At 45.3% G+C, this 23,099-nt stretch overlaps 1 protein-coding gene across 2 annotated transcripts in view; it reads right to left on the reverse strand.

Moving 5' to 3' along the window:
* The window catches only part of PDZD2 (PDZ domain containing 2), a 142,599-nt gene that overhangs the window by 50,954 nt on the left and 68,546 nt on the right, over positions 1–23,099 (reverse strand). The window contains exons 2-5 of one of the 2 annotated variants that reach the window (XM_075488263.1): positions 18,929–19,331; positions 5,803–5,945; positions 5,024–5,156; positions 2,747–2,914 (exon numbers count right to left, since the gene is read on the reverse strand). In XM_075488263.1, coding sequence (XP_075344378.1) covers positions 2,747–2,914; positions 5,024–5,156; positions 5,803–5,945; positions 18,929–19,331 — 847 coding nt within the window. The remainder of the gene's footprint in view (positions 1–2,746; positions 2,915–5,023; positions 5,157–5,802; positions 5,946–18,928; positions 19,332–23,099) is intronic. The other variant, XM_075488264.1, reaches the window with a different exon arrangement.

Consider the following 23,099-nt stretch of genomic DNA (forward strand, 5'->3'; position numbering starts at 1 on the left):
ATCCCTTAAGTCTCTACAAAGCCCTGCACAGTAAATAAGAAAAGTCATTAACCTCTTGTCAGAGGTTAGAAACTGCTGGTGAGAAAGGTATCTCCTGGCCAGAGCTGGGTGAGAGTCGGTTTCAAATCTAAGAGGTCTGATGCTTAAACTGATACCACAGTCTCAGTTACCTGGTCCAGACCCTGAGTCGAAAACAGGGTCTAAGTCTAAGTCTAACACTAAATTCAGTCTAAAAACTGAGTCCAGACCCACCCTGGAAGTCTAAAACAAGTATATTTGCACTGATTAAAAATGATCCAGCTTAAGTTTCTGCTTTAATCATCAGTCATGCTGTCATCCCTTATCTACAGTATAAATATAATGGAATATATATGAGCGAAAGAGAAGACACCTGAGTACCATCAAGAGAGTGGGAGCAGCAAAGAACAGTAATTTCCAAAACAATTTTGCAATAATCTGTATGACTATACATATATATATAAAAATTAAAAAAAAATAAAATCATGTGATGTTTCATGTTCATACTGACCTTGAAATCAGCTTCTAAGCTTTGCTATGAAAGATCTCCCCCATCTTGCCAGGTGGAAAAAAGCCACATGTGAAGTTTATCTTTTCCATACATTTACCTTCCTACGTCTTGCCTGGCAGCACGCAGGATTTGCACAGCCCAGCTCAGCTCAGCTCAGGCTGCCCTGATCTGATGAGGATGGATCAGGCTGCAGGTAGAGCCAAGGGGTCTACACGCTACAGACTGCCCACCCCAGGCTGCAGAGAGCCCCGTTGGCACTCCCGAGGCTGAGACAGCAATTACAAGGGGAACGCAAAGACATCCTGTGCTTTGGATTAGAAGAGGAAAGATTTCATGTGCTGCTCAAGCAAAAAAAAGAAGAGGTCCTGAGAGTCACGAATAAATTATCACATCCCTTTGAATTACATCCCCTCCAACAAAAAAAATTAATAGAAACAGAGGAAAGAAGAAAAAAAAAAAACTTGCTGCTATTCTTCTAATGTGTTTATTGTACTCAGATTTCTGTGATTTCCCCTCCATCCCCCAGCGATGCATTACGAAAGCACAGAGCTGTTGCCATCAGGGGTGAAAATGCCAGATAGGTAGGCAAATCAAACTGGCTCTGAATTAGGCTACCACTACTGCCAGCTGCCGTGGCACTGGGACGGGCATTGGGGCAAGCTCAAAACTCAGGTCCACGCTGAAGGGCTCTGGGCAGGCTCGTGCGGCTGGATCTTCACGGTGGCGTGCACCTCAGCTACCTCGAGCTTCCCCTAGCATTATGTTAATCTAGAAAGGAAACGCCTGATAAAAAATCCCACTGCTGAAAACCAGGCAGAGCCTTGCTGGAAAGTCAGGAGCAAACCAAGTGACAAATAACTCCTAGCGTGTGCTGAAAGAATCACTGGAACGCCGGGGAGCTGCGTCCTGAAGCCACACATAATTAAGTTTTGACAAAATTGATTTTTATGTTTAAGCATTGCTGAGCCACAGCCTTACGAAAAATTACCAGAATTTGAAACATGATATACAGAAGAGTCTAAAGTATTTTGATAGCCAAAAGAATGCTTAGGTGCCCACTCAAGTTAGCACACAAACACTACACGGTCGTCAGTGCGCTAAGCATCCCTGATTTATTTGTTTTTCCCTTCCTCCCCTCAAAAAGGCACCCTGGCACATAGAAGAGAAGACAGCGCAGAAATAACAAAACTTGTCACAGTAAAGAGATGTGTGAGAGTGAGGACTGTTATAAGCATAGACTCAAAGTCAGTCAGAGATAACAGGCAAGCATGAAGTGAACACCAGCATCAGCTAGACTACAGCACAAGACTCGTCCTGGGGAGCAGTCTTTTGCTCAAAAAAAGGAAAGTATAAGAATACAAAATCAAAACAAACCACCAAACCAGTATCATATCTGAGCCATCCAAAGGCTTGAGATTTATTATAGCTGCCGCAGAAGAGGGCGAAAAAAGACAAGAAGAGAAAATTTTTAAAAAGGTAAAAGCTTCAAGTGAATCCATCTGCTTTCTCTTGCCGGAAAACCAGCCTGCAAGCTCTTTAGAGTAGCAAACAACATTTTATTCTTTCTCTGTACAATACAACAGAGGCCCAGGACACTGATGAAGTTTCAGAAAGCTGCTACATTACAAATGAGTAACAATAATCCACTTAATCTCTGCTTAACGCAGCCCTGAAGGGAATGCAAGTGAGATTATCAACAGGCAGCATTTATTCAACAGAACTTCAGCTACAGTTCACAGCCAGAAATTCATATCCCTCACTCCAAAAGTGTCTGTTGGCTTCAACAGAGCAAAGAAAAACTCGAAGACTTGGATCATAAACTGTTAAAGAAGTTTAGTTACAAAAGGAGGGGAAAGAAGAGCATGTTACTGCATAAGCACTGCGAAAGACTTCGCATCAGATCCAACAAAAGCAGTGGAAGTGGGTGGAAAACAATCCAATGGCAGAGAGAAAAACCAAACCATGATTGCCGCACAGCCTGGAGGACACGAGAGCTCCTGCTCCCCGTGCCACCGCTTTGCGGCAGCGCAGAGATGGCAGATGCTGCGGTAGATGACACCCCCGTTTCAGCTTGTCACCCACCTCCCATGCAAAGGAAGGCTGGGTGGGATCGTCCCGTCCTGAGGACCTGCTCCGTGTTGGGCTGCAGGAGAACGTGACAGATGCAAACGGGCGTCAAGGGAGAGAGTAAAAACGTCACACCAAAGCCACACTTACAGCAACCAGTGTTTCAGGAGACACATTCACTCCCTTCACATCTTCTTCTTCTGGTTCTTCATTTTCCTTATTGTCAGTGCAAGAGACAGAGTCTTGGACTGAGCAAGTGCTAAGCAAGTCTGGCAAACTGGTAGATGGGTACTTCAGAAAATCCCCTTCAGCAGATTCCTACCAGAGAGACAACAAAATGTGTTACATTGCATGCAGAAAACCACCAAAGCCGTGGCGAAACTGCTCCATTTCACCTGCCCAGTGAGAGCTCCCCAGTAATCCTCCCCTCATTGCACACTTCCATGTCCTCAGACTTTAATGGTCCAGTTATAAAAAGCAGACCTGGTTTTAAAGTACATATATAGTAAACACAGGCCAATACACATCTAAAACATTTAGATTTCATAAAGGAGAATTTAAAATAAACGCTTCCCCAGCAGCCTGCTCCTCCCCACTTTGGGTTTATTAAATGTGACTGAGAGCAGATTCAGAGTTTACAGACCTCATTACTCATTTCATTGCATCCCAAATCACACTCTGTGCTCCTGCTCCCTCCCTGTGGATGCTCCCTTCACACCTTTATATATCTACATGCATAAGAATAATACACCAACGACCCTACTTAGGAGAACAAAATGAAAACTGACCCACCAATCCTCTGCCAACTCAGTCCTGACACTTCAGGATCTGTTTCCAGTCTTTGGCACATTTTCTGGGAGGCAAACACGTGCATCAACCAAAAGCAGCGGCCAGACAGACTCTCATTTTATTGCTTTCAGAACAAATCCTGCGTTCAGAGTGCTAACCTGGCCAAATTGCGGGGCTGCTTTCCCATACCAACAAATAACGCCCAGAGGGAGCTGCTGGGGAACACTTCACCTATTTACACCTTTTCCGAGACTGCCTGAAACACGGCACAGGCTGGATTCCCCACCTCTTGACTTTCCAAGTCCTCCTCCCAGGGACATGAAAACTGTCCAAGTGCACAGAGCACGGGCCAAACAGATTCACAGCCTGATCACGAACGTGAAGTTTTATGCTGTAAGCTTATTCACGATGATTATTTTGGTGCAGTCATCACATGAGCAAGCAAATAATTTTAAGGAGAAATTTATGCAGTCTACCACCTTTCGTTTTGGCAGAGACTCCAATTGTCTAAAGGAAATACAAAATGTACCTCCTTCGGGTCAAAGTGTGTTGTTTCCAGAATAAACACCGGTGGGTTTAATACCAGGCTGTGAGCCTACAGAAGGTCTTCAATGAACTTCACTGTCTAACTGAAACGTTAGAGAAGTTATAGGCTCTTCACTTTGAATATGGTGGGATAGGGCCTCTTCTTGAAAAACATGAGCATAAAGCATCCCGGGAAGCCCTAAGAGCATCCAGACATTAAATTTGCAGAAACCTGCATCAGGCTGGCTGGGGCAACCTGAAGATGAAGCTAAGAAAAATTTTAAAAATACTGACCGAGCGGCTTGCTGACACTTCACGCTCCACCTGGAAATGCAGGTTTACGAGCAGTCCCTTTGGCCCACGATGTTCCTGCCACCACCCCAAAGGCCCTGATGGCCCCCACCTGCAGGCAGGTCCCTCTTCGAGACCCTGGGCACTTTTGGGACCTGGTCGGCCACCAACCAAACGCCAGCATCAACCCAAGCAAGGGAGCAGCAGGCTGTGGTCCGGGGAGAAGAGCAAACAGGGGTGGGCAGGATTTTCTTAAACAAAGGATAAAATATTGTGTAATATCCCCTCAACCTCTCCTGCAATGAAAGCAGAATGAAGAGCCCAACTGATAAATGAGTTCCACTCTCATTTCCCTGAAATTTCATGCTCCTTTATCTGCAAGAGCTCCACTCCAAGCTATTAACAAGGACAAAATAAGGAACTCAAGCCAAGAGATCATCATCAAGAGTCCTCAGGCACACAGATAGGACAAGAGATGAGAGCTACGGAGGCTACACAGGCAGGAAGCAGAAGAGGCTGAGAACAGCCTGCTTCATTTAGCATATATTTTAAGAAAGTGGTTTTGGCCAAAACTTAAGTAACGTCTGCATGAATAAATACAGACTCATTTGCACACTGAACAACAGTGACAATACAAGCAAATCATTAAGTTGGTCTATACCCTGCTGATTTGCCACAGATTTATGGCAGCGTTATGTGCGTTAAATTTAAGGGAGTAAATGTGCACGTGTGACTCCCTATAAAAATATGCCCTTTCCATGCAGCACTTGCACAAACTCTTGCGGATGTACATTCAGGAGACCACCAAGGAGGGGACTGTACCTTGCTAGCGACCACCAGCTGCACCAGGCCAGCGGCCGAGCGAAGGAGAGCCACGGCGTCCTGGTGGGAGAGCCCAACCAGTGACTGCCCGTTGATCATGAGGAGCTCGTCGCCTGCCGTCAGCCTGCCGTCCCTGTGGAAACAGAGCGGGAACACGGAGCTGCAGGGTGGTCCTTCCGCGGTGCCGGGCTCCGCTGGCACGCGGTGGGACACGGAAGCACGGACAACACGTGATCTGGCTGACGCTAAGCTTGCATCAATTGGTACAGTGTTATTTGCCCCAAAAAGGGTCTCAGAAAGGGGCCCCCAGGAAATCGTTGTTATAACCAGAGCCATTTCACCATCTTTGCAGGGCTGAGACCCCACAAACCTTCTCCATGCCCCACCGGAGACAGTCAGGGAGCACCAGTGAACCCCATCTCCTCCCCATCAGGGAGCAGGGCCAGGGCTGGCAGTGAGCACCCCAAATTGCACGACCCACACTCAGCCACTGCTGATCCCATGGGGAAGGCTCATCTTCCAAAAAGGGACTGGGGGAAAAAACCCCACAAGCCATCAGACTCCATCACCAAGCGTTTGATCTGTCTATAGTTTGGACTAAACATGCCAGAAGAAGATTCATAGACCAATTACAAAACTAAGTTTTTAAGCTAAAAATGCCGTATTCTCACCCTCACACAATGGGAGGGGAAAACCCCCATGCCTGTCTCATGAGTCTGGCTAACAGCGACGGCCACGGATGCTCCATCACCCCCGCGAAGGCACCGTCATCGCCTCACCTGTGTGCGGAGCCACCTTCCTCCACGTGGGTGACGATGATGCTGTGAGGGGACCGCTTCGACCCTCTGCCTCCTGTTATCTGGATTCCCAGCCCGTCCGTCCCCTTCAGGATGTGCATCTTCCATATGCGGCAACCTTCTCGCTGAGAGAAAACGTGCAGAGAGTCCTTGAATTTGGATTTGGACACTGAGAGAGGGCTGGGAGGGTACAGGAGGGAGCTATTTAGCACCTTGCTGCCCATCACCACACATCTGTATAGCTCAAGCTATACGGGTGTTTTTGCTGAGCTTTGCTGTGTTAGCTGTGGTCCAAGCGAAGGAGGCAGAAAGGAGGAGGCAGCACAGAGCAGGGTCAGCACGTAGAGGTTTCCTTGCAGGGCTGTTTGCAGCTTTTCTGAGCCACGCAGAGGTGCTGCTCTTAACGCCCTGATCCTTCCCGAAGCAACCAGCAGCCTCAAAACCCTTCGCCAAAACTCAAGGATGAGCTGTGCAGGACTGCAGAAGAGCAAGACGTTGTTCAAGGGGGACCTTGAACACCAGGTAGCGCAGCTGCTATTGCAGCAGGGACCAGACTGGCACCACACAGCAGCGTTTCCCTCTCCGGAGGGGTTTGCAGGATTTGAGACACAGGAAAGAAAATATCAGCTTCAAATTATCAGCTGCCAATCAAATATTTCTCATTGGACAGCTGTTGTACAGACTGTAAATAATAAATTTACCCACCGCAGAGAATAACTTTTCAGTATAAGCAAGGTAATAAGAGAGGTTTAGGACACCTTTATTGTTGGTTTGGTTTGGTTTTTTTTTTTAATAATTATGAATATTTATCCAAAAAGTGCTTTACAAACTCCAGAGCAATACAAAATGCAAAACAAAAACTAGTTCCCATGGCAGGACTGGGCACAAGGAAACACAAGTGTGGCAGATATCAGCAGAGCAAAAAAGGAAAGAGAAAAACAAGCAAGCAAGCAAGACATGTAAGGCGATTGCTAGGACTCTCAGAGGGGGAAAGAACCAGGATAACAGAATTATGAGAAACCCTAGGAAGTTTTCAAGCTTGCAACACAGCAAAATGCACAATTTGGAGGCAATTTTTAGGCCATGTGTTGTAGTCACCGGGCACCAGGTCAGCTATTTCTGAGTGGGTCTGTTCTGCACACAAGTAACATTCTCGCAGTACGCAAATGCCCAAGTAGCAAAGATGATTAAAATTTCATGCCAAACTGTGACGAGCGTGTACAAATTGCTGCTTGTTTCTGAGAAGGGGAACTGCTAAATATATTGGCAAACCCAAGGGCTGTGGCAGCAACCTGCAGATCTTAGGCCAACATTGTTTATCAGAGCCTTTATTAAGTGAAGAAAATAGGCTTTTTTTTTTACCTGACCACTGGGACCTTATGCTGAAACTTTTAAATGCAATGCAAGATGAGTTTTTCAGATACAGGAACAAAGAGGTCAGTATCTACACCAGTATCTTAAGAACAAAGTGAAAAATAATAATATTATTATTACACAGTCCCTAGACCACAGGTAGGAGAAACAGGAGAAACAAACCAGGTATCTTAAGAGGTAACCCAAAAGTTTGAGCCTGAAAACATATACACCTGTGGGTAATTTGTTAACTTGAAAGTCATGCACGTGGGCAATATCCCAACAGGTTTAACTGGGATCCTCAATGAATCGATAAAAGCCCAGTCTCCTGCTGAATAACAGGACATGTCAGGACAGAGAATACTTTGAGATAAATTAGAGTGATACATGAGACGCTGTGCTAAATGCAAGGGCAAGAGTCAACTATATTTATCTACTTAAAAAACAGAACTGAGCTACACCATGAAAATGCTCCAGAGAGGCTTTATTGCTATAAAGTACCTTGCACCTATAATGAAAACAGTATAACAAAGAAATACAATCTCTCTCCCTCCCCCAACCAAGCCCAGGCTGAACCGATGACCATCTATTCTCCTCACAAGATGCCACTCCGAGTGTCCCGTTGTTAAATCCAGTTTGGAAATAGACCCTCCAATAAAGTTTAACAATGCAGTCATAAAATTGCATTTAATGACTTGCAAAAGCTATTTGGAATGCGAGTTATGCAAAGGCCCATGATGTGCAGCGCCTAGCCTGCATTCCTCAGCACTCCTCACTATCACACATCTTGTTAAAAAAAAAAAAAAAAAAAAGAAATCCCAAATTTATTCTTAACTGACTCACTCTCAAATATTCATTTACATAGCAAAATACTTAATAGCAGCAAATGGCAAGACTCCGCTGCTCTTAACACAAGCACCATCTTATTTCCCTTGAACTCCCACTGAAATCAAAAGCACTTGCAAAGTAAAGCATTACTCAGTTCAAACACGGATGGCAGAACCCAGCCACAATAAAGACAACGAAACCATCTGGCACATACCCAAACGTGTATTTCTTTCACTCATTTTCAAACGGCATGGTCACCATCTCCTGTGTAAGAAAAGGCTGTCCCTCAAATCCCCAGCAGTCAGCTGCATGCATTTCACTGGGAATAAACAATTCGGCGTCGACTGGAAATCAGATCCCCTCACTGTTCTTTCCCTCTTCTTCATAAAACATTCATAGCTCTTCATTTAACCACGTGCTACAAAGCAAACGCCCCCACCAATACACATGTACCTCTGAGGTACGTCACTGCAAGATTTTGAAAGCTAAGTATTAAAAAGCAGATTGCTAGCCTTTGCTTGTGGCCTCTTGGAGAAAGGGGGTGTTCAGCAGAACCCACCTCCCCTCCCCACAAAGCTGCTACCTCTTTTGGACAGAGCAGCACGCGATACTTCACAGCCAGCTAGGAAATGCTGCTGCTTCGAATGTGCATCTTATGGGACTCCGTCACAGGAAAGCCTTAATAGTAAAGCTCTGTGCCAATTCCAAGGATTTGTAAATGCATTTAAATTTTACTTAAAACCAGTTTTCTTGAGTTATTGGAGATTCCCAGGTTCAACAACACAAAGCCTAAATGCTTTAAAAAAAAAAAAAAAAAAAAGGGAAAAAAACAGCAGAGTGATGCATGTCTTTAATTTTGAAATTTTTTAAAGGATCATATTTTCAAGCTTTACTTCATAAACAAAAAGACTACAAGCTCACTTAGTCTTTAAACGTAAGCTAGGATTCTGGTGTATTCACTCCACTCCACAGGCTTACAATACCCAAGGAAAACTCCAAGTGTAGTTAGATTTGGCAGTTTGCAGGTCTGATGTCACTGTCCTTGGAGCCTGCATAATCCCTGTCCAGAGGAAGACAAGTTTAACTGCTGACCGGTCTCCTCTGATCAGCTGCACAATTCTGGTTGCTGCTTGGCCGCTGTCAGTTTCATATTCCTATTAACATCTGAGCGTTTCCATCTTCTCAGAATAATTCTCATAACTTCATTTATAAATGACTCAGAATAATCCCCCCAGCTTCGTTCACGAGTGACACAATAAATCTGCACACGTGCACCCACAGCTCTCAGCGCAAAAGCATTTCACGTCTAAAGAAGAGAGATGTGCTGATGCCAGTCCAGCCAGGCATCTCAAACTCCTCAGCAAGGACAGACAGAGAGGCACCACCAGCTCCCGTCGCAGCCAGGGACTAGGCGATACCCAGCTCTGGTCACCCTTAAGAATAAGGAGACCCACCTATATCCCTTAAGCAAAGGCAGGTCACAATAACAAAGCTCAGCACTTGAGAACCCAAGTGGAAAGGGCTCACTAGATAACATGGGCTGAATACTTGCATATGACAACCCAGAAATTTTCATGCAATTCACCTGAGATTTGGCCAAGATGGACACTCAGAGAGACATTCATGCTTGCTTTCAGAGTGTCAAAGGAGTAAGAAGCCAAAATTTCCCTTTAGAGATTTGTTCCACATCTCCTGGGAGCAAATGTTAACTCTGCTCAGATCCACCCCATGGACTTTGCTTGTAAACCCAGAGCAACAGCAGACCTGCCTACGCACAGGGACTGTGGATTCCTCTCGATGGAAGGGTTTCATGGACACGATGGACCAACGCTTGTCAAAGATGGTCTCAGAGGAGGAGATGAGACCGGGTCATCTCTTGAAGTCCCTTCAGACCTACATTTTTTGACTTCTCTCACATACCAAGCAGAAACAAAAATGGTCAAGTCAGGCTGCAGCTGGGCTAATGGCTAATTTTTTGTTCTCTGCAGTTACATCACTCTTAGGTGACTCAACTTTCCTCCTAACTTGGCTCGTTCGAGCAGTCAGCCCTTTGGACCAAATTTTTCCACTTGAAGCTGATCAACTTCAAAGTGCCTAAGCTACAAATAATTAAAATGTTTTTAAAGACAGTATGAATATTCTACTTGGATTAATCGCAAGCAAAAAAAAAAAAAAATGGGTCATCTTATGTAACAGACCGCAAGTGAGAATAGAGAATACAGCTGGCAGCTTCAAGTGGGTCCCTGCAGGCTGTCTTTCTCCACCGTGAAGCCATTGTACATCAGGCAGCCTCTGTTCAGAGCGAGCCTACATCTGGAATAAACTAGCGTGCTACAGATCAGAAAGGAAGCATGCTGCCAGCGCGACGTGGGGAAGCTCGCCTTCTGCCTGCTCCAAGTGCATACCATCAAACGCTCAATTTCATAAGCACATCATTAATAAAACAAAAAGGAATGTTCTTCCTCCAAGTGTTGAGGAAAAATAAATAAATAAATAAACAAACAAACATCGGCGCCGTTCTTCCCCCCCCTTTTCTTTCACCAGCTAATTGCAGGGGAGTTTAAAGGGGTTTGACTGATTTTCACTGTGCCGTCTTCAAGAAGCTGCAAATCTATATAAACAAAGGAAAAATTGCTTTGAAAACTTGTATTAAAGAAAAGCTTGGCAGGAGCAAGGTGTAAACAAATGGAAAACAGAAATGCAGTAAGTAGTTAAAAACCCAGACAGTAAAATGGAAAATGTAAAATAGTTGTCTACAAAAAAGCACTTTCTGTCACAGCAGCAATTCAGCCGAACCTGATGTAAATATGTAACAATTTTTAAATAAAAACAGAGATAAGCCCTGATGAGAATGCCAATAACCATGCAAGGTCTGTACACACACACTGACTACCACGGGCCCTAACACAGCCCATGGGATGTCTCCCTCCCTTCGCATTTCAACGTGGATTTTTATTGTCTGTCTGCAAGGACTGGTTCCCACTTACAAACTTCACAGGTTTTCCCCGTAGGAGCAGTAGAAGCAAACAGCAAGCTCTTCCTCACCGGCCATGAAGCTGCTTTGGAAATGTGACACTTAAGAGAAAGTTATAAGTTTCATGCATTAAAAAAAATTACTTCAATAGGCTTCATAGGACCTGGCAGCCGACATGCTGATCACACGCAGCTGAAAACCAGCACAAAATCTCCCCAACAGAAATGCACCACATTCAGACCAGCATATAAGCAATTGCCTTCAAGCAACGACCAGTCCAGCATCTTCCTCTACAGGGGCAGGGAGTATACTGGGATGGCCGTACCAGCACACCGCTCCCCAGCATCCTTCACTGATGTGGGATAAATTAAAAGCACTGCTCCCAGCTGCCTGACCCCCCTTGGGTCAAATCATGCCTCCTCCCACTATCCCCATTCCCCAGCAGGCAGGGGGGAGAGACGGATCGGTAGCTGGGGAATTAACTTGCGTGATCACATACCAGGTAAGTAGCTAAAATGCATAAATCTCAAGATACAGGCAAAAGCCATCACTCTTCACATCACAGATATTAGTGTGAATGACTCAGTACCAGAAAATCATGCCAAAATCTGATTTTTGCAGATTCTTAACAAAGCAATTATTTCATTAGTGGATAATTAGTATATTTTTCATCTGATCTTAACCAGGTTATTTTTAAGGCTGATCTGACAGCAGGGCTCCTGCTTTCGTCTGCTACCTTGGGTCTTGTTTTCATTGTTGTACAAGCAAGCTAAACAACTCCAAGACAAATCAAAAGCAGGGGGGAATATCTAAATTCCTTTATCGATAAACTATTCCAAGACAGGAGTTCTTTGTCCATCCCTGCTGCCTATGAAAGTTTCTTAGCACTGAGCCACTGAAGCCTTTGGCTTCTACCTCTGGATGATGCAGCGGGTGTCCCCTACACCACTTTGGGAAAAAAAAACCCAAACCCAAGTAGCCCTTAGTATGAATCACACAGCGTTGACCATGTGAACTTTCCATGTCCTCAAAATAAGTAGGAGGCAGCAGCATAGACACAACTGCAATTGCATTCAAGTGTCCACTCCCTATCTAACAAGTCCCCTTGTCGGGACAAACGGTCGCCAGACACTTGGCATCCTTTCACTGAAATGCGAGTACTTTCCCCATGGAAAGAGAAGCATCCTAGGGGATAAAGCCTGGGGAACAGTCAAAAGCAAATACATACCCTCCCCCAAACACAAACACATAATTAAAATACACAAAACAGGCATCACAGCGGAGTGGATGAAAATTCTGCAACTTAAAGCAGACTGTCGCCCAGCGATCCATCTCCCGAGACAGACTGCTTGTTGACATCATTTCCTTGGCAAGGCCTTTAAACATTTTATCAGCCATTGCAAGCACCTGAACTGCATCATCACCCCTTACAAAAATCTGCTGGAGTCATCTGTCACCCTGAGCCATCACCATCTGGACTGCACCTCTCCGGGCTGCTCCCCTCTTGCCGTCAACTGAAGCTGTATTGCAAGATCAGCCAAAGGATTTCTCAGCTATCCCTGACCCTGGGGGGTTTCAGCCTGGCAATTGCTCCTGGGGGGACTAAGGTTTTTAAAGGTTACAAGGTGTTTGCATTCCCTCAAGTATCTTGCCCAGTCTCATTCTCTTGCTGAGCTATTGGGAATGGCTGGTTGGTTAGTTTGGAGTTTCTCAGAAAACACCCTTCCTGCCTGCAGTAGATTAAAGCCCATCCCAGAGTAAGTCACCACTCCCCCATGTCAGCTAAAGAGGGGTCTCTCGTGGGGACTGGTATTACATCTGTCGGCATCAGGAATCCTTTGGGTTTGCTCAGTGTTTTCAGCACCCTGCCTCAAAAATTAAGTGTACGCAGCTTTATAATTCCGACTTAACACCTGAAACATTACAGCATACTCTATTTTTAGGCATGTCCACTTGGTTTCAAACGTTCGCACTTAATGATTAAAACATAAAATGGTGTGAACTTACATTTCAGCTAAAGCCAGTCCTTTGCATTCCAGTTGTGGGTTTGCTGTGTCTTTAATACCATATGCAAAATGAAAAAAGCACTTTCTGTGTAGGTGGGAAATGCTTTCATACTGGTGCTCTCACCTACCGTTTGTGATAGCTGAGCATGGCCAAGACCTCCTGTAACACAACCTCATGCATATCTGTGCTGCCTTTGGGGATCGCTCATTTCCAAGAGCGAGGACCCCATTTCAAGATGACACATTAAAACTAACTCATTACAACTTATCCACTACCAGACTATCTCTACACTGAACCCTCCACTACACCCTTGGAAAATTCAATCAAAAAAACAGAATAAAAGGACTGACAGATATTCAAAATTAAAATCTACAGCTACCACAGCTGCAGCTATCGCTTAAATCACAGCAAAGAAAGGCAAAACCTTAAGTAAGTTGAAAAAATTTGGCAGTGAGTGAGACTTAACCCCAGAAAGTTGTTGACGACGGTTGTTTTATGGCAAGGTGGAACATAACTGGCAGCAAAAAAAATTAACTGTAATTTCACTACTAGTTACATCAAAGCACTTCCTAAAACCCCAAGCAAAAGCAAGGCCAAGTTTTGTCAGTGCTGTACAGCTACAATTCAAAGACAGCCCTTGTCCCTAAGAGAGTTTACAACCCAAAACAGGCAAGAGAGAGGGAAGACGTGCTTACCACAGTGCACATTAAAACTTCAAGACAGTAGACAGCCCCAGGATTCGTGTTAATGAAAGTTGGAAGCAAACACAACAGATAAAAAGACGTGAAGAACAGAAACAGATTCTGAGGAAGGCCTTTACATGACTAAAGGTGTCCACATTAAAAACTAAAAATAGAGTTATTTATGTCTAAAACATGCATCATGTAAGAGTCCCATAAAAGCCTTGTTGAAACAATAATTACTGCTGAGGTTGCCAAAAAAAGTTGATGTAGAGCAACTTAGCTTCAGTAGCTTCAGTGGAGCTGTGAGTATTTACCCTTGTAAGTACCTTGCTCACAGCAAGGTTTTCATTTTGGTACAGCAAGTGGATGAGAATTTTTTTCCTCCATTGCATTTAAAAAAAATAGTAGAATGCTTAAAGCCAGTACATTATTTCAAGTCTTATGTTTTGATTCCTGTAACGTGCCATCAGCCTTCCTTTTCTGCTTGGCAAGATAAGGAACATTTTTCATCAACCAAAACGCAAGGTAAGGCTGGCATTTAACAATGCTAATTGGTAAATATTGCTATAGGAAGGCTGTCAGCCTTTCCTAACTACAAAGCAAAATGCAATTCAAAAGCATTCAGCCTTTCCTGAGACAAGCCATCTTTATAAGAAAGCAATAACGGGCCCGAACAAAGAAGAGAGTTGCTGATAAAACGAAACCAAGCGCGGTGCAGTTGCAGCAATAACAAAAGCAAGCGCTGGCTGGCAAAGACCCAACTGGTCTTTTACGTACACACGTGTCCGTGTGCGCCCGTGTACACGCTCACGAGCCTGGAGAGGGTTGTGGAGTACGCAAGCTGGCTTAGTTGGTCCACAAGGGAGCAAAGGCAGCTAGGCACGCTGCTCTGGCCGCTGCGACCCACTGCAGAGTAACTGGGGTTAACAACATGGAGCCAAGATCTTGAAGCACTACTATAACACAGACCTTCCCCAGAAACCTCTGTGAGGCAAGGCATTAATAACCCCTTGCCTTCCCCGCTCCCTTCTTTTAGCAGATGGTACAGCAGCTTCAGATAAACACCAGGCACGCCTTACGGGGCCACCAGACGCTGACGTGTTTCCATCCTGGACACGCGTCCCACCACGGCCCCACGCTGCAGTGCTACCACCAGCCCAGGAGACCTGGTGCACACCCTGCACACCATGTATTTCTCCCAATGGAGAAATGCCCAAATGCAGAGCCCCAGCCCCTCTCACCTGCCTCCCTTCACTATTAAAGCACTTTTACTCTGCCCAATCTCCTTTACACAGTTCCCACCAGTGACTGCTAAATTTGGATCTGGATTTCAATGCCTTACTAATCCGAATGCTTATACAGAAGCAAGCGGGTTCAAAGGGGTTCTGGACATGTCTTGTTTTTAACTGTCGGTGTTTTAAGGACTTTTCAGAGCATCCTGCTGGAGCCAGAGGAAGCAAAGGTGGCCGGTCTGCTCTGGTACACTTCATCTCCAGCCAAGCTTCTTCTGGCTTCATCAATGAAAGCTTCTCGTCACACCAGCCACACCTGGACCAGTTCAAGTCCACTTTGAAAACTACAATCCCACCCCTCGCTCTCGTAATCCTGGTCCTTGCAGCCCTCACAGTCCTACTTCTGACCCCTGCCTGTGCCAGCTGTACCTGGCCACCTCTGGGCACTCCTTAAGGGCTGAGCAGCTAAGGAAGCAGTCCACAGCTCTTCCAAAGGCACCTTGATAGAGAAACTGAGAACAAAACCAAGGGATTCTGTCCTACTGGTAAACACAGTGAAACCACAAAATTGGTGTATTGTGAGGAAACCTCACAGTTTCCTTTTCTTTATAATTTTTCAGCTGACTCCAGCAGCCCCTCCCCATACTCCTCTTTCATCTGTGCCTTTATAATTACCAGCCTACAAGACACCGCCCTGTCTCAGGCTGCTGAATAAAAGAAGTAAACTTTGATTTCTGTATTTAAGCTCCCCAGTCTTCCCAGGATGTGATGGATCATTACTCTGGCTCAGAGACTGCCTGGTCTTAAATCACTGCCCACGACTCCCACTGCAGCCAGCCTCGGTCCTCTCCAAGGTCAGGTCTGGTTTCCAGAGCTTCGAGATCTTCCTGCCAGGCAGATACAGCCTTGTTGCTTTCAATCCCCACATTTTAAAGGGCATTTAGGTTCATCCTAAAAATACTGCAGCATAACTTAACCACCTGTAAACATTAAATGCTGCCTGCTAATTGACAGGTACAATATTTACTGAGGGCTACATACCAGCAAAAAGCCTGGCAGATTTGTTTATACATAGCGATAGCAATGCCAAGCACACAGGAGAGACAGACCAAGATCTGGGAGATGAAAGCAAGCCTGAAGAAGGGGACTGACACATGCACACAAACCAGTAACACAGGAATCTCCTGGCAGGTTCACTTGACAAACAGTATTTGTCTCACCTCTCATTTCACGGCTCAGCATTGCTGTCATTAGCAGCACGCAGCGAGAAAACGGGATAACAACCCCACGCTCGTGGGAGAGGAGGTACCCTGAAAGCAAGCGACACCGAAGACACATGGATGCCTCAAAAGCACTCCCAGCACAACATCCCCAAGGCATCGGCCATGAGCTGGCTGCTGGGTTCAGTACAGCAACGGCTGAAGACACACAGATTCGACCCAACCTCTTCTCCCCGGTTTTCATTACGACAACTTCAAACTAACTTTCTATAGGGAGAAGATGAGATGTTCCTGGACTCCATATTCCAATTTCAGTAATTCTCCAATCTGCGTCCTGGGGCAGGGGAAGGCGAAGGGGAAGGAGCGGTGGGGAAGGGGAAGGAGAGGTGGGGAGGACCAGTGAGGTCCTCCCGCAGCCACCCCGGTCGCCAAGCGGCTTCTCAAAGCCTTGCCTCCCACCTGCAGCCGACCTCCAGCCCGCAGGCTGGCTCTCGTCCTCTCGAAGCAAATATAGTGCTCCCTGATAGCACAGGGCTGACAGCCCTGGCTATTCAATTAGTCAACGCGTGGAGGAGAAGGCGAGCACAGGGCGGGCAGCGGGGATGGAACTGCTTTCCCCGTGGAGAGGGTGCCCTGCCAATGCACCCTGTCCCTGCTTGGGAGGAGATAACTCATCCTACGGCTACGAGAGGTTTGGCGCACGCTTCGAAGCCTTGGAAGGAGGCTGCAACTTCTGACACGACGTCCTGGATGCCGTTTTCAAAAGGCTTCTGACGCAACTGGATCTCACATGCCTGACTGCCAGGTCACACTTTGAAAACGGAGCTGGAAGTGAGATTTGAGGCTCCCAAGTGTCTTCATTCCTTGCCTTTTTTAAATTTTTTTTTGTTTTTTTTTAAACAGGACTCAAATAATTTTGAAAATGTTACTTACTGTTACTATTCGATACTTATTACAAAACTGAATGAAGCCATTCATTAATCTGATAGCAGCTACTCCATGGATGCTAAAGTGACAGGCTTCTATAAGGCCCCCTTCACCTTCAAAAAGCAAAGGATGAGCAAGGCATGCTATTCAGACTCCAGCTATTTACATTTCTCCTCATTCAGATGTCAGGAAAACATAATTAATACTGTCACATACAGAGGTCATACCTCTAAGCAAAACGTCGGGAAGTATGGGGGGACGGGACTAAAAGAAAGAGAGAGAGAGAAAAACAATTTTACTGAACGACTGTGCCTCCCAACAGACTCCATGACAGATACATGACAACTGAACAGATTACAGCTCTTAAATTTCCAGTGATTCAACTATGCTTTTACGTTTTACAAAGCCACCTTGCATGTGCTTTGCATTAACAACATATTTATTGCTCACATTGATACATATATGTTCTGAATTTAACAATTTACTTCTCAGACCAAAATGTCTCAAAACATCAAGGTAACACCAGCACAAGATGGCTCTGGATCAAGAGTTTACATATATTTATATACATATTTTTTTACCTATGCTTTCCACTTCCTCAAAACAAAGTCTGATCATCTTCATCTATAACCTGTGTTTAATTAGACATCTTCGGAACAGATTCAAGAAGGTTTTATATGGACCAGACCTTTCAAAATACTGAAGGACTTATTTATTGATTTATAAAGTTTTAATGTTTTCTTTCAGGAAGACTGCAATTAGGAGGCTTGCAAGAACAGTACACAAACATCCTCCCCTTCCTGTTGCACCACGAAATCCAACATGTCTCACTGATGGGAAGAGCAGGTTTTCTCAATTACGCTTTTTTAAGACCAGCATTTTTTTAAATTGGTTTTAGCCCCTCCAATGTACTTGAAGCTAAATTAGTTTAAGTTCACAACCGCCATCACCACCACCCTGCAGCAGTATTGGGGAGCACTAATTCGGAGGACACGTTTAAACCCATGCTTTCCTCAACAGAATTTAGTGATGAGATGTCCACTCATACTGCTGTGTTAACCAGCTTTGAAGTCTTAAAACCAAAACCAGCTGCTGCAGCAAGCCCCAAGCCCAACAAAGCAGCGTTCATCTGTTTATACTATCAGTGTCTCTGGAAAGATTGGCAGGCAGCTCTTCTGGTGATAGATGCATACTGAAACCTGACCAAGGCGAGAGTTATTTTTCTCCAACCAGCAATGCTGCAATTCTAGCCAGGCAACAAACCCCAAGATCTCCATTAGGTTGAAGAGAGAAGCAATGAAAGCTCCAATCCCACTGTCATCCCAAACATTAACAAATCGTCCATCTCATCAACTCGGAGCAAAATTCGCAATAACTTCCATGTGGTCCCCAAACACTGGCCAAACAAGTTTTGTAACACAAATAAATGCACCATAGGCTGGTGCATCAAAAAGGGAAGCTTCAAGTCCAATGTTAACATGAGCTTTAAGACGCCGTCAAGCTCAGACAGAGGTAAACATGAAGCCCCAAAGGACAAAACGACCATCTTCCACTGACACCTCCTGCACCGGTGTCGTAAGGTCATCGGTTGTCTCAACAAAAGAAATCCTGAGACCAACCCTGACAGGTCAGAGATATAAGGACCTTCCCCTCCATCACAGATGGAGCATGACAGAGGTTTCTCACAATTATTATTTAACTCTCTAATCGTCCTGCCCCCCTGTTTTGGACCCCATCCCATGGCTTGGTGCCCCGACAGCTTGGGATGTCACCCAGAGGCCCAGCCCAAGGACAGAGCACTGAAACCAGGGAAACCGCTTAATTCCCTTAATTCCCTTGCATGCCTGCTGCTTCCTTCTCTAGAAAAACCCAATGCAAACGTACCTGGGCAGACTGGTCACCAATGTCTGGCACACCACCATCTGACAGCCGGCACCGGTACTGTCCCCTGGTGCCCCGAAGCTGCTCTTCTCCATTGCTTTCTGCTTCGGAGGTCTCCGGCTGAGCAACCTCCACCTCCATCGGGGTGCAATGCCCGTTCCCGTGCTCCAAGCCCGGCTTCTCTTTGCTGTCCTTGCTGCCCGGTGTTCTGGTGATGACCCCAAACTTCCTGGTCCTTTTTCCATTTTGAGCGGCTCTGTCGCTGGGTTCGGGGCTGGGCTTGGCTTTGGGGTCGCAGCTGTTGCTGTTGTTGCCGTTGGAGGGAGGAAGAGGGGCTTTGCGCTTGATGCGGCGCAACATGATCAGGTAGACGAAGCCGCCATTCCAGCACTGCTCAGCCAGGTAACTGCAAGGGAAGGGATGCGCGAGGATTACCAACTGCTCGCCCCGCGATGCCTGCATCCCACCCCGGCACCCCAACACGTTGTGCCCCATGATCTTCATGCACCTTCTGCCCCATGATCTTCATGCACCTTCTCAGGCAGCTGACTACCTGGTGTGCGGATATGTTAGGACACCTCAAGGCATCAGCAAATGCTCTCTTCTTTCAGTATTAGAGAGAAATAATACCGGGAATAATAACAGCCCTACCAGCCATCCAGACTGATCCCACTGCAGTGTAATATGACAACTGGTAAATGCCACCAAACGGGTTCCCCCCACCCCAACCTCTGGACCCACAGCACAGCAACATGGAAAGATGGAGCAAAGCAAAGCAAAGCAGAGAGTGTTTCCAGTGGGGCATTAAAATAAATAAATAATCTAAAAAATATATTAAAAATCAGGCAGGCTTCATTCGTGCAGCAGCCCATACAGCATTTGCATCTGAAATGAGCCTCCTTAGTGAAACTAATCTTCTGCTTCAGCGTACGTACATGCTTTGAAGGCCCAAGGGGAAAAAAAAAAAAAAAAATCAGCCACAGGGGTGAGCAGGCGTAGTGCCAACGGCCTCAGTACAGCAAAGCGCGGCACGGTAAGGCATATCGGCTCCCGTAAAGGGACATGGAAATAAGGTGGGTCTCCTTTACAGCAAGCGTATTCCAGTCAAGACAAGAGCCAAGTCATCTCAGCTTTGCAAGAAGCAGCCACCAGGTTCTCGTACCAGAGCAAAGCATCACCTCCCCTCCCAAAGTCTCTGGACATGCCTTGAAGGAATTGACATTTCTGCTTCAAGCAAATACTCGGCGTCCTTACAGAAACTGCACCCATTGATGCAAAAAGGAAATCTAACTTCATGCCTCTTTTGGGAAAGGATATACCTCAACACGAATTCTTAAAATATTTGGGTTCTGAGCCAAGGGTGTAACCAACTGAGAGTACAAACAAGCTGGAATTTGTACTTAGCAGGTTTGCATGTGCCCTTTCACACTAATTTAGGCCCCAAAAGTATACTGCCTTTCTCACTAGTGAAAGCGGCAAGAATTTCCCAGAGCATCAAATAAGCCTCTGCTGCAGCTGCAGAGCTAATACTAAGCAGTTGGTGAACCTACAGCTATCAGAGGACACGAGAAACTAGGTGTGGAGTTGAACCATAGAAAATCCTAAGAGAAAACAACACAGCACTTGTGGTTGAGAGAGGAGCGACTCAAGAGTCTTCCACCCTTTTTTTTTTTCCTCCCTGGTACTTGTAGGCTAATTTTCCCCTTCCTTTCTTAAAAGCTGTTTGGCCTTAAATACAACCCTTCAAAGTTATTCCTGCACAGAGGTGACTGAATGGCAAAACAGGAAAAGCAGCTATGATAACCCCTGAAGCAAACTTTTGTATAGAGGAGTGAGGAAAGCACTCTTGATTACTCAAAGTAATCTGGACCAGCCTGGCAGTGGCTGGAAATAACACCATGGGTGTGTGCTTCTGTCCAGGGACACGAGCTGGTAGTTTCAGTCCACTTCTTCCCAAAGCTTAGATGTCCCCCCAGAGACAACGTTGGCATTCAAATCACTTACATTTAATTAGGAAGACCGATGCCCAAACGAATATGGCAACTACATAACCTTAAAAGCAGCCCTGGAGCAACAGAGGGGAAGGACAAGTATATTGGCTGTGCCAAATTTCCCCAATGAATATAAACTGGACTCCCAACTCCCTGGACAGTCCACTCAGCAGTCTTTACCAGGCAAGTCCTTTATTTTCTTTTTCTTTCTTTTTTTTTTTTTTTAAACATTAAGAATATTTAAATAAAGCCCTAAAACCATCTTTTTCAAAACGGCTGAAAGCAGACAACCAACAAGCACCACTGGTTGGAAAGTCTCTGCAGCCAAGGTCAGCCGTCTGGGTGGCCACGAGGTGACACTCGGCTCAGGGAGGCACATAGGGCTGGCAGGACCTGAAGGGTTAGCCTAAAAAAAAAAAATCCAGAACTAAGATGGAAGTATTTTTGATTATCAAGTTAAAAGAAAAATTCTTTTAATCAACAGAAAAGGGGCAGTTTTGTTCCAGAAACAATATGGGCTGCCTGTTTTTCACATTTATCTTTCAACTCAAATTTCAAGGCAGCCAGTAAAGTTGATTAAAATTCATGACTTTTGCTTGCAGCAATACCACTGCACTCTGATCCATCACACATAAGCCTGATAGCATTGCTTCTCCTGGCACATGGAAACAGAAAAGCAGCTCCTCTTCCCATAGTCCTGTGGCTTACATGGGTGCTGCCCACCCTGTTTTTATGCAGAGTCAGTTCTGTCTGACTTGTTTTTGTGCAGGTGCACGTATGTGGGGTTTTTTTTAAAACACCGATCTCTATCTCTGAACTAATCACTGATGTATTTTTGAGTGCCAGTAACCAAGTGCATGCATTAATCAACTACTTGATTTAGGAACTAAGGGAAACGAGAGGGAACTTAGCATATGTCCAAATAAAGTAATTTTATAGAGGCAAAAATAATTTACTATTTCACCTCCACTTGCAGCACATTTATTCTGCTCATAAAGTGTAAAGCTATGAAAAGGGAAGGAATAAGGGTGGGGGGTTTTCTATCCACTGTCCACAGACAACCATCCCTATAGTCTGGAGCAGGGTTACAGCGAGTGGTAAGAGATGCAGCTGCACTGAAGTCAGCAGAGCCGTGCTGATTTACTCCATATGTTGAGATGGCCTGCATGTTCCAGGCGTGCAGCCTGTAGTAACTCATGGGTTTATGTCTTCTTGAGTACTTCTCGGCAGTTCAAAGTACACAATAAGTTTCTATGAAAAAAAAAAAAAAAAAAAAAAAAGAAATGTCTTCTCTGGGTCAGTGAGCAATTACCTTTGCATGGCAGCAAGTGATCGCATACACCAGATGATGTCAGGTATTTCTGGACAGGGTAAATCCAGCTGGTACCAGTGATGTGAAGTGATGCCACTTCGAACCAAAGACCAGGCACGCTGTGCTGGAAAACCAACACTGGTATAACACCAAACTCATATGACAAGACAGGAAACCAATATACCAAGAATTTGTGGTCATTTGCCGTATTGCCCTACCAAGACAGGGCTGTTAACCAAGGAGCCCGAGTCACCTTTAAGTTCTGCTAAGCACATGCCGCCTACTTAGCTGGCTTCCTTTTCCTTTGCCATTTCTTCCCTTGTTTAAGCAAGAAGCCAAAAAACCCCACGGAAGCACAGCAAGCTCTCCACACTGGACAAAAGACAGGAAAGATTGTATTAAACGAGTGAGAACCTTCAGATTTTTAATTACTTCCTATCAATCCAGGAGCATCCCATGCCAGAAGGGAGTAATGGGATGGATTCGATAAAATGTAATTATACAGGCTCTAGACTGCAGAAAGCTGCAAAAGCTCGACAGGACCCAAAATCCCACTTCTCAGAGGGTTTAATGTGCACAATGCAGACAAGCCTTTTTTTAGATTTGGTCCCTGCAGCACACTCACAGAGATTTTAGCAACCAATACACCAACGGTGTCTCAGGCAGGGCAGGATCAGAGCCGATGAGCATAGGTGGCTCTTGGCACAGATGTGGGGAATCAGCTGCAGCCTCCAAGTTGTCACTTAGTTTAAACATGGTCTTCAGCTTGGATGGAGAAGGTGCATGGAGCAAAAATATTCCTAATGCAGCTTTGATTGATCCAAATTTCTTGAAAACTAAGACTCTAACACTTCCTATTCCCCATTTTGGT

The sequence above is a fragment of the Mycteria americana genome, chromosome Z (genome assembly GCF_035582795.1).
Source record: "Mycteria americana isolate JAX WOST 10 ecotype Jacksonville Zoo and Gardens chromosome Z, USCA_MyAme_1.0, whole genome shotgun sequence".
Lineage (NCBI taxonomy): Eukaryota > Metazoa > Chordata > Aves > Ciconiiformes > Ciconiidae > Mycteria > Mycteria americana.